The sequence below is a fragment of the Octopus sinensis genome, linkage group LG18 (assembly GCF_006345805.1).
Source record: "Octopus sinensis linkage group LG18, ASM634580v1, whole genome shotgun sequence".
Taxonomy (NCBI): Eukaryota; Metazoa; Mollusca; class Cephalopoda; order Octopoda; family Octopodidae; genus Octopus; species Octopus sinensis.
In genome coordinates, this window is record NC_043014.1 from 5,465,432 (window position 1) to 5,477,931 (window position 12,500).

The following is a 12,500-nucleotide window of genomic DNA, read 5'->3' on the forward strand; positions in this document are numbered from 1 at the left end:
ATAAAAGCATGAAATAAAGGAGTACCCGATGCACAGAGGAGACAAGAAAGCGGTAAGCCACCAAGATGTAACACAACGATGAAAATTTGGTGGAATTAACAATGAAGTTGTCTCCTGCATCTTCAAAAGAAGCTGTCCAAAAGTGCCATTATTGTATTGCTTAGCTTTAAATTCTAGACATTGATGAATTTTCTGAAAATCTATTTCTATGATGTTATTTCTATTTTTCCACAGAACCGTTTCCTTTCCAAGAAATCTCTGGATGACAAAGCTGTTCACACGCCAAGTAAGAACTAATTTTATATCGTGCAAGATAAAAACGTATTATTACCGGATTAAATATTATAAAATATTCTGTTTCAATCTCTTTTACCTAAATTCATTTAAATGTGTCTCCTCACCTACTGGCTTCCAATTTTTTGCGGGTTCCATTCGTTTTTCATTTTTTACATAATCTGCTCAACGAAATACACAACTTTAAGTTGCATGCTTAAATGAAGTTGAAAATGTAACCCTCTTATGCTATGATATTTACTATGTTTATATGAGTTTATATGCAGGACCACGTCAATAAATGAAAGCAATTTTGTGTACATGTAAGACTATAATCTCCAAAAAAGTATGTAAGAAATATTTTCATTTCAGATCAAATATTAGTGTAAGCAATAAGAATTTGTAGGGTTTACCCTATGTTGTAGTAAGAAACCGAATCAATAAAACCATCCACATATTGTTGTTGCTCAGTAATTCTGCGAGTCTGGTGGTTGTAGAGAAACCAGGCACCTGTCTTCGAGTGCCATTCCAGAGGGAAGCAATTGTTATTAAGATTACCGGTTTAGTTGACAAGCGTAACCAATCTGAGCCGATGGGTACTATCTACCCATCTCTTTTCTGGTCTATCCCCAGATCAATCGCCGACTGATCCAGATTGAAGAGTTTGTATTGTGATTCTTTTCTGTGAGATTGAAATCGCATGTCCTTAGTACCGGAGCTGTCATCTCTCAATGCAGAGAATCAGAAGTTCGAACTGGAGACATTTGCTGATCTCTGATTAACCATCGCAGTCGAATAACGTTGCTCAAGAGATCCCTTGCAATTCGCATAATTTCGGTCGTAGTATTTCAGTCACGAAATTTTAACTTCAACACCAATAGTTAATGTCTTTTACCTTCGTGTTTCGCTGTGTCTCTGGTTTAGTGTTCTGTACATTTGCAGGTCGTATACTTAAGAATATTCTAGAAATATGTTTAAAGGCAACACTTCTTTCATTATAATTAATGATATTCACCTTTCTAATTTAAGAAATGATATTATACAAAATAGCTTTTAAATACAGATATTTTAAAACAAATGTTAAATTCTCTTTGCACCTAAAATTAAAAATCAATTAATAGCAGCATATCTGTTACAAATAAATACATTTCTACAGAATTTTTATTTTGAAATAAAGTAACATTCTAATTAAATCATTAAACAATTAGTTGTAATGAGTTAAATTTGTATTTCAATATGCTTTTTATATGTTTATGTTCTAATGCATAAAAGCAAATAATAAAAATATGAAATCACAAAAATAAATTTCATTACTGTTAAATAATTTTAGACAGGCTTTTCCTAAACATATTTTTCTCATTGAACGATTTCATTCCACTTCAAATAATATATTTCTTCTCTGAAAAAGAAATAAATATCTAGATTTCTTAAAATTATCACCAGTAACCTTTCGTTACTTACAGCTACAGAGATGACTTTGTAGCTAATATATTTGGCAAAGCTTTCACCATAATATACGTTTCATAGAGCTCTATTACCACGATACGGAAAGAAGCGGCTTCCAGCCCCTACAGAGAATCCGTTTAAGCGCTGTATACATTCAAACTAAGTGATCAATGGAATCAGATTATGCATTTCATAACACAAAATATATTAAAATAACAAAAATATTTTAATTTTTTGACAATGATTACTTTTTCTTGATCCCTTAAAGCCACACCACTTTTGTAAGACATTTTCTTGGCTAGTTTTCGTCATAAATTCCATCCCATATAGCACTTCCATTGGAACGTAGCTACTGTACCGTCTTCTTTAACAATAGCTGAGATGTTCTGATGAAAAATCAACTTTTCTGGTTACTTACCATTTTCTTCGTTAATTAAATTCATAAAACCTTTTCCAAACTAATAATCTTCACCAAAAGTTTTTTCGCAATGAACACATTCTTTTAAACCTAATTATATACATTCCTTTAAAAATAACCAATTTATGTTGATTTGAAGTGAAATTTCGCCTTACCACCCATTTTTGATCTAGCCTTTTATTTGATGCTCCAGCCTTGAATTAATTTATCACAAAGAATTTAGCTCAAGACTCGATCATCATTGCTAAAAAACCGCATTCAATTCGGCTGAGAAGTGAATTAGTGATGAATCATGCAAATCTTTACCAGTAACTAAAAGTATACATTCACCCCCAGGCGTGGGGGACTATTTCTCGGAATCAGCTTTACGTTCAGAGGAAAAAGAATTTTCAAACCCATTGTCTGCCCATTTTTTCTTTCTTTCTTTCTTTCTTTCTTTCTTTCTTTCTTTCTTTTTCTTTCTTTCTTTCTTTCTTTCTTTCTTTCTTAACTCATTAAATCTTCTGTCCTGCATAACCTTCGTGCGTTCGTTCGTCCCTTTCTTCCTCCAGCCCCACTTTCCTTCCTTCCGTCGTTCATTCCTCCTTTCATTCCTTCCTTCTTTCTTTCTTTCCTTCCTCCCTTACTTCCTTTCTTTCTATCTGTCTTACTGCCTTTCTTTCTTTTTTCTTTCTTTCTTTCTTTTTTCTACCTTTTTTCTTTCGTTCTTTCTTTATTTCTTTGTTTCTTCTTTCCTTCTTTCCTTCCTTCCCTCCTTCCTTCCCTCTCACTCTTCCTTACTTCCTTCCTTCCTTCCTTTTTTTCTTCTTTCCTTCCTTCCTTCCTTCCTTCCTTCATTCCCTCCTCCCTTCCCTCCTTCCTTCCGTCCTTCCTTCCTTCCTTCCTTCCTTCTTTCCTTCCTTCTTCCTTCCTTCCTTCCTTCCTTCCTTCCAATCATTGACTCCCTAATTCATTAATTCCCAGCCAAGAAATTCTCTCCCACATGGTTCACCAATTATTTTCTTTTAAACTACATTGTTTCCTTCGCAGCTTCACAGGACCCGGTCCTGGGTCCCTGTAGACCCGGTGGGATGCAACAAGATGTCCACGCAACACCAGTCTGTAATACGATGGTTAGTATATTCTGTTTCTAATCTCTCACTCTATTTCTATCTTTCACTCTCACTTTCTCTTCATCTCTCTCCCTCTCTCTCCTTCTTTCTGATCTACACAAACGTTTGTCCTATTATAGTATATCACGTTTTAAACGGCGATTATAGATTCTCTTGAGATTACACAAAACTACTTACTCCGTTGAATTTATTAGGTCATAGCCGAAGTATAAATGCCGTCAAGTGTGACACGAAATCCCAGTACACCGTCTGGAACGTCACCTGCAGAATTAATATTCGCTAGGAAGATTAGATCTGTGTTCGAGAAGATGCCGCAGTGTAAAACTTGAAAAATATTGGACAACAAATGTAATACAATATATTTCATAATTGATGACAAACTTTGATAAAAATAAATATGCAAAAACGGCAAGAGAATGTGGGAAGACGGAGTAATTGCTAATCAGATTAGTAAATTGTTACTTCCCAATATTAGTATAAAAGACTTATGAACCAACGTAAAAAAATGTGGTTTACTGAGGTTAAACGTCAAAGGAAACCAAATTAATGAACAGATCCAAAAATGTTCCATACGATCAGTTGTCGATATATTTGCAGTGTAATGTAAATAGTTTTGCTCAAGAACACAACTTGAATCGAACGTACCACCCTTTGTTTGTGAGATTAAAATCTGATTCACTAAACCACGTTTAAATATTTTAGCGTATATAAATATATGCATCTATCCCTATAAGGCAGACTTACATAAACGAACAAACACGCATTCACATGCGGAAAGATACACACAAACGCATATATATCGGATTGTTGGACCGCTGAATTCCGCACAGATCTTTTTCCGTGAAAATAAATATCTTTTCCATTGAAAGAAAAATAAAAGTCTCCAAAACCGTGAATCTCTCACTATACGTCAACATGCACGGAGAATGTAGCAAATACATTTGGGAAAACGGTTGTTCCAGTTTGTAAATCCAGAAGTAGAAGGGTAGATATCCCAGTAATTACTGATTTCGCTTTCTGTGTCGAATTGGCACCTGAAGCTCATCGGCAAGTCTTACTACGTAAACTATTTTTTAAAATGTATTTAACTTTCCGTGCTCGTTTGTTCAGCTGAAGGCACCGTCACATCCGAACGAACATTAGCGAGCAAGTATAAATTCAAAATTGAAATAAATTATCATTATCTTTAAAAAATAATGATAAAATGGCCAACGAACATAATCCAAATATGAAAAATATATATGAAATATTTAGGGTACAGTAAGTAACTATTTGCATGAAAGAAGAATGAAATTCCAAAACCACGTATCTCTCAATATATGTAAACACGCACGAAGAATGGTGCAAATACATTCAGAATTTTCAATTTATGTTTGTTCGCCATTGTTGATTTTGGAAGTCGCGGGTCTTCAACTGAAATAAGGTACACGGAAAGGTAAATATATTTTTAAAAGTTGGTTACCTAGAAAGCGAAATGAATTGATTCTGGGATATCTACCCACCTGTTTGTAGATTTACAAACTGGAAGAATAATTTTTCTAAATGCTTTTGCTACATTCACCGTGCGTGTTTAAATTCTAAACATTGATGAATTTTCTGAAAATCTATTTCTATGATGTTATTTTTTTTTTCACAGAACCATTTCCATTACCAGAAATGTCTTGATGATAAAGATGTTCACACGCCAAGTAAGAACTAATTTTATATCGTTTAAGATAAAAACGTAAAAGAAATGTCCGTGGCCGGATTAAATATTATAAAGTATACTGTTTCAATCTCTTTTACCTAAATTCATTGAAATGCGTCTACTCACCTACTGGCTTCTAATTTTTTTCGGATTCCATTAGTTTTTCACTTCTTACATAATCTGCTCAACGAAATACAGAACTTTAAGTTGCATGCCTAAATTAATTTGAAAATGTAACCCTCTTATGCTATGATATTAACTATGTTTATATGAGTTTATATGCAGGACCACGTCAATAAATGAAAGCAATTTTGTGTACATGTAAGACTATAATCCGGAGCAAGTATGTAAGAAATATTTTCAGTTCAGATCTAATGTTAGTGTAAGCAATAAGAAATTGTAGGGTTTACCCTGTGTTGTAGAAAGAAACCGAATCAATAAAACCATCCACATATTGTTGTTGCTCAGTAATTCTGCGAGTCTGGTGGTTGTAGAGAAATCATGCACCTGTCTTTGAGTGCCATTCCAGAGGGAAGCAATTGTTATTAAGATTTTCTAGCCTTTAATTTAACTTTTGATCTTCCTTCCTTCCTTCTTTCCTTCTTTCTTTCCTTCCTTTTTTCCTTTCTTCCTTCCTCCCGCCTTCCCACCTTTCCTTCCTTCCTTCTTTCCTTCCTTCCCTCCTTCCTTCCTTCATTCTTTCCTTCCTTCCTTCCCTCCTTCCTTCCTTCGTTCCTTCGTTCCCTCCTTCTTCCGTTTCCTCCTTCCTTCCTTCCTTCCCTCCTTCCTTCATATTTCCTTTCTTCCTCCCACCACTGCTTCCCTCCTTCCTTCCTTCCTTCCTTCCTTCCTTCTTCCTTTTCCTTCCTTCCCTCCTTCCTTCCTTCCTTCTTTCCTTCCTTCCTTCCTTCCACACCTTCCACACCGTCCTTTCTTCCTTCCTTCCCTCCTTCCTTCCTTCATTCATTCTTTCCTTCCTTCCTTCCTTCCTTCCTTCCTTCTCTCTTTCCTTCCTTCCTTCCTTCCTTCCTTCCCTCCTTCCTTCCTTCATTCTTTCCTTCCTTCCTTCCTTCCTTCCTTCCTTCCATCTTTCCTTCCTGCCTTCCTTCCTTCCACACCTTCCTTCCTTCCTTCCTCCCTTCCTTCCTTCCTCCCTTCCTTCATTCCCTTCCTCCCTTCCTTCCTTCCTTCCTTCCTTCCTTCCCATCTTCTAATCATTGTCTCCCTAATTCATTAATTCCCAGCCAAGAAATTCTCTCCCACATGGTTCACCAATTATTTTCTTTTAAACTACATTGTTACCTTCGCAATTTCGCAGGACCCGGTCCTGGATCCCTGTATACCCGGTGGGGTAGAACAAAATGTCCACGTAATTCCAGTCTGGTATACGATGGTTAGTATATTCTGTTTCTAATCTCTCTCTATTTCTTTCTTTCTCTCTCTCTCCCTTTCTCTTCCTCTCTCCCTCTCCCTCCTTCTTTCTGATCTACACAAACGTTTTTCCTATTATAGTATATCACATTTTAAACGCCGATTATAGATTCTCTTGAGATTACACAAAACTACTTTCTCCGTTGAATTTATTTGGTCATAGCCGAAGTATAAATGCCGTCAAGAATGATCACACGAACAGGATATCATCGAAATTACCCCCTTGAACCAAACCACAGAATATAGTTAACTAATGACTGTATGCATTCACTACGAACTATTCCACCACTTAATCACGCTAGTGCCTCATGGTTAGGCAATTCTGAGCTTTCCACTCAGAAGACACTATTTTCCACCACTTCCCCATCAAGTTTTCTTTTTTTAAACGAGATTTGCTTTTGCTTGAAATACGATGGAACAGATTTTACCTGTCTATAACCGAACCCTTAACGGTTTCCTTAAAGGTTTCCCAATTCAGCTTAAAATGAACCTTACAATCCTTTCTCCACTCACTTTCCTTAAGACGTAAAATAACCCCAGTGATGCAGCAAATAAAGTCAACGTGACCATAACGTGTATCTTCACGTGACCTGTTCTCGACTAGCCGAGAGTTTCAGCTACGCTGTGCAGGATGTTCTGTTGAATAACTTTTAACTACCCATCGACTGTCAATACTCTGCACCTCACCGTGTTCTTCTATTTTATATTGGTTAAAAATTCCTTGCATCGTTCTTCTATTTCATCACCGTTAAAATTTGAACAAAATCGTCTTTTTCTATTTTAGAGGAAATGCGTGACGTAACGGCCTTCCCTTCACACTCTTTTGACATCTGCACACAACCATCTAAAGCCATGTATCTAGACATATTCATAAATATTACCTACACAAACCCGTTGGCGTACACCTACAACATATATACATATAAATCATAGACACGTACAGTTCTTAACTCATACACAAACATTCATTCAGCAACACAGCTTACACTCGCATCGATAGTAGTTTGCATACACAAACCTACACACGTAAACATAGTGAATGTTCAAACACATAGACACAAAGTCACACACACACTTACACACACGCATAAACTCGATCACACACACGTAAAGACACACACACACACAGTCGTATGTGTGTGTATATATAATCGCAAATTTTAAATTAGAAAGTTCCTTTTCAAGGATTTCTTTTAATCCACGTTTTTCTTATTTCATTTTATTTAATATTTTCTTTATTTGATATGTTCTTACCAATTCTAGGTGTGGTTGGTGGAACAGCGTGGAACGAAACAGGCGGCGGAAGTAATCTCTTATGTCTACCTAACGACCCCATTTTGGCCAATTACACTGGACCTGTTAAAAATGGGGGTCACATGTATGGCAGTGAATATCAAACATCAAATTCCTATGCGAAAAAGCACTTTTCTTTAGCTAACGCTGAATCACTTTTTAATCACAACGTTCTGTGTGCTGTCTGTTTGACACGACAACCTGCTGTTGTTATGATGTTACCAGCCAGGACAAAGTGTTACGCTGGTTGGACAGCTGAGTATTCAGGTTATTTGATGACCGAGGGTTATAGTCATAAAGGCAGACATGAATATGTGTGTGTGGACTATGCACCAGAAGCTGATCCAGCGGGTTACAGAAACGAAAATGGAGCTTTATTATATTTGGTGGAGGGAATTTGTGGTTCATTGCCATGTCCACCGTATGTCTATGGTCGCGCATTAACCTGCGTTGTGTGCAGTAAATATTGAAGGGAATATGGTTGAATCTGCTTCTCTATGAAAACTTATGTTAACCAATTACAAGACATAATATAATATCATAAAACAATATAGACATTTTAAATTCTGTTTGATAATATTTTATCGAAGTTATATAAATCGTTAAAATACTCTGCGCTACCAGTTAACAGAAAAATATTATAATGGAGAGAAAATCGGCGCCAGAGAATGTGAGAATTATGCTTATAGAACAATGCAAAGCTGAGAGAATAATTCTAGATAAACATTGTATAAGGATCAGTTCATAAAAGTAAAATGTGGAAATAAAATTGTATTTGGTTTAACACTATTTTGTGTTCTGTCTTAAATATCAATAAACCCCACTTGAAGTAATATCATAGAAATATATGATGGTTCCATCATTTTTGAGAGGAATGTAAGTAGTAATCCTCTCACCACCTATTTAGATTTTACCTGTATCTATACCACCTCGTGACTCCTCCACAGATTTGTTGACATCCTCATAACCGGAACACGTAACCCTCACACATTGCACCATTTCCTAAACATTGATGCACAACAATCAGGAATGGAATCACCAGCGAGTATCGAATACGAATAATTCTCTCACTCAAAAGCAGAAAAATGGTAAATTGGAACAAAGATTTGCTTTACAACACTTACCACATACATAGAAAGCAGAGAAAAGACAGCAAAAGGACGTAGAAACATAATGAGGCTAAGCAAAGTTACTCTGTGTAAACTGTGTGATATGTTGAGACTGTTACACCACATCCAATAAGAAACATCACTATGTGTTAGTGTAGAATATTCCTTAGATTAAAGAGAAGATGGATATTTGGGAGACACAACGTCTTTCATGCAAGTAATTGAGTGCCATAAGCTTGCCATTAAGAAAATGCATGTATTTAGACATTTATAATAGGAATCAACTTTAAAGGTATACATGTGTGTATTCTTAACCCAATAAACCTTTTGCAAAATTCGGACTGAGAATCGTAGCTACGTTCGAGTGGCACAGAGTGCGTTCTGTTTCAATAAATATTTCTGCGATATGATATTTTAGATGAGCACAACCGTCTATTTATTTGTTTAATACTATTATACACTCGACGTATTTACTCCCGTCCTAACATGGACAAATGGCATGCATCTAATCAAATCTTAAGTTTCCCTGCTGGAATGTACGCACATGTTCAGACTCGCCCGGCTCCACACACTCTGACCGCCGTATTGCTTTTATAGGGAAGTAACTGTTTCGATGTAACATCAATATAGTTGTACTCTCAGAATCGAGGGTCCTGATGACGGCCAGGTGAAAGATATTTGGATACACTTTATAACATGCCGGCTGGAAATATCATCATTGGGTGAGACAAGCTGACACTGAATCAGCTTCGCTGACTGACAGGTGGCGGTCGTTTAGAGAATGCGCGGGTTAAAACTACGCTCCTTCACTAGTCAGTTAAGGTGAGACTGTTTCACGTGACAACTTGCTGGGGCTCTCTGCTGGAGCCTTGCGGCAGGTATTTAAAGGGAAGAATGTGACAAGTCAGTCAGGGAACAGAAGAAAGGAGAAGAAAGAAGACATGCACCCAATACCAGAGCTGAAGACACCTCCGAAAAAGGGGGCCACGCCACGTCAAAACGGTAGAGGAGTATGGGCCGAAACCGGACGTGGTTCCTCCGGATGATGTCTTGCGCTAACTGGATACTATAAAGGAGCTGTTGTGACAGCAGACCACGAAACACGGTTGTAATTCCTACAGTGGTAGGCAAATGTACCAAGTTAATGTTTATTTCCCTGATAAACGAAATTTTTGCAGCATTTGGCAGAGCTTCCTCATAGATTCTTTGGAGTTACTCGGACACTGGGTTTGCAGATTGAAACCTTTTGTGAGAATGGTTATTCTTTATGCACCAACACTTGTCAGTGCAAGGGAGATGGGCTGCTCCTGCTTTAGCTGTATCAGGAGTGATATCTAATATTTGGTTCAACTGAAAGTATAAATAGAAGCATCCACGTTGAAGTCATAAGAACATTCTTGATTATGTAATTGTCAACAGAAAAGACCTATCGGATGTAAAGCTGTCCGACTCATGCAGGGCGATGAATTTTGGACAGATGACAGGTTATTTTCTCCGTTGATTACACTGGCGATCACTGTCCCCCAAAGGCTGAGGTGTGAAGCAGGAAGGCATCTTGGTGGGTGGATGCTTCTAAATGAAACTTTCCTGCAGCACTTAGACATTACAAAGAAGCAGCGAAAGCAGTCAATTCTACACAGAAATCAAGGATAAAGAAAGAAAATATAGAAAAGTACAAAACCAAGACAAAATAAACATAAACAAACTACATTTATTAGCTACGAGTCACATACAAACTCATTCTACTGCTCGACATTTTCAATTTATTGAGCTAACAATCTGAACAGAATCTTGACTGCTAACTGGCAGATTCTATATGTAGATAAGTGTTGAATGATTAGAAAAATGAATATTTCATAGCTAAATTTGATATCTGCTGACTGCATGCACAGACAGAGAACGTAATTATTCAGTCATTGACCTACATAGAAACAACTCCTGGCTTTTCTGCCACTCGACAGATGAAATCTGAGAACATGACTTTGGATCTGTCAGTAGATATGTTCACTGAACCGCGCCAGCCTTCAGTTTCCGGCTACCAAATTCACTCACAAGGCGTTGGTCGGCCCCAGGCAATAGAAGGTGGAACGGAGAGGGACTGAACCCGGAATCATATTGTTGGGAAGCAAGCTTCGTGTCAATTTAGTACGGCTGTGTCCAACGACTAATTTAATTGATTGATGAAAATATTACACCATTGTAAAGAAACCGTTTTAGTCAGATGAATTCATGACCGTTAAAATCGTGAATTCGTCTGACGAAAACGATTTCTTTAGTGATGTAATGTGTTCATTAATCAATTGAAGAAGTCGTAAGAAACGGCCGTAATGGATTGACACCTGTACTTCTCCCGTTACTCATTTACATTTTATTCACTTGTCCTGGAATCTGCTCTTCGTAAACATTATGGACCGCATTTATATATAATGTACATGTCTGAAAAGCTCAAGACCAGATTTCTTCATTCAGCTGAGTTTAATTGTCTACATACACTGCAAGAATATCATTCGGCCGGTTCTCAGTAGTGTTGAGTGTATATATTATTCCTACCTAACGACGTGTCTCAATTTAAGTACCAAATTCAGCAGAATTTTATTTATATTTTATATACATATGTGCATACTACGTACATGCGTACACAGACACACACATACATAGATACATAAATACATACATACATAATTGCATATGTATGTATAAATATATATGTATTATATTTATATATATAAGCACACACACACACACATAATTGTAGATCTCTCTCTATCTCCATATATATATATATATATATTTCAATAGCACCATCCATTGACGGATTCTTCGATTATTCCGATGATATCAAGTAAACAAATTGCCATTTTCAGGTGATATTTAACAAATAACCACATTGGTATGGAGCGAATTTTAATTAACCCGCTTGATGACTGTTTCAGAACCACAAGCGAAATTGCTAAAAGGAAAGTTGAATTGAAGAGGATATGAGTTAGATTTGGAAAGCAGAAATCAGAAACTACAGAAGGTAGACAGATGACCATCCTGATTATTTATGGGACCAGAGCAGACCGTAGTAAACATTCTACAATAAGAAAAGAAAGGAGAAGAGAGAAAAGAAAGGAACTGAACGAAATCGTGGATATACAATTTACATTGGATAGGGTTCTTAGGTGTGTATATGTCTGAATATAGGCAACAGCATGTGTTTACACACACACACACACACATACATATATGTATAAATATATATACACACACATACATACATACAAACATACATATGTATACATATATACATATATATATATATATATATATATATATATATATATATATATATATATATATACACATATATATATATATACATATATATATATATACACATACATATATATATATTTATACACATACAGATATATATATACATATATATATATACATATATATATATATATATATATATATATATATATAAATATATATAATTATATACACACACGCACACACACACACACACACACGCACACACACACATACACACATATATATATATATATACATATATATATATATATATATGTATATGTTTAAATGTCAGTTTCCAGCTCGTCCTAGCTTGCGAAATTTATGTCCCCCAAATGATTCTGTAAACAACGAAACAAATGGTAGTCTGAAGGATGAAGGTCGGGAGAATAAGGTGGATGATGAATTTTTTCCCCAACCAACCTCTTCGA

At 36.2% G+C, this 12,500-nt stretch overlaps 1 protein-coding gene and 1 long non-coding RNA gene across 7 annotated transcripts in view; one reads left to right on the forward strand and one right to left on the reverse strand.

The window, feature by feature from the left end:
- LOC115221348 overlaps positions 1-12,500 on the forward strand; it is a 61,600-nt gene that overhangs the window by 23,590 nt on the left and 25,510 nt on the right. For 2 of the 6 annotated variants that reach the window (XM_036510663.1, XM_036510664.1), the window contains exons 2-5: positions 235-286; positions 3,167-3,249; positions 4,886-4,937; positions 6,255-6,329. In XM_036510663.1, coding sequence (XP_036366556.1) covers positions 235-286; positions 3,167-3,249; positions 4,886-4,937; positions 6,255-6,329 — 262 coding nt within the window. Of the gene's footprint in view, positions 1-234; positions 287-3,166; positions 3,250-4,885; positions 4,938-6,254; positions 6,330-7,630; positions 8,411-12,500 lie in introns of those variants that run through there. The other 4 variants (XM_029791524.2, XM_036510666.1, XM_036510668.1 and 1 more) reach the window with 4 other exon arrangements.
- LOC118766851 overlaps positions 1-12,500 on the reverse strand; it is a 24,999-nt gene that overhangs the window by 11,819 nt on the left and 680 nt on the right. The window contains exon 2 of the long non-coding RNA XR_005002761.1: positions 2,073-2,083. This is a non-coding gene — a long non-coding RNA (uncharacterized LOC118766851). The remainder of the gene's footprint in view (positions 1-2,072; positions 2,084-12,500) is intronic.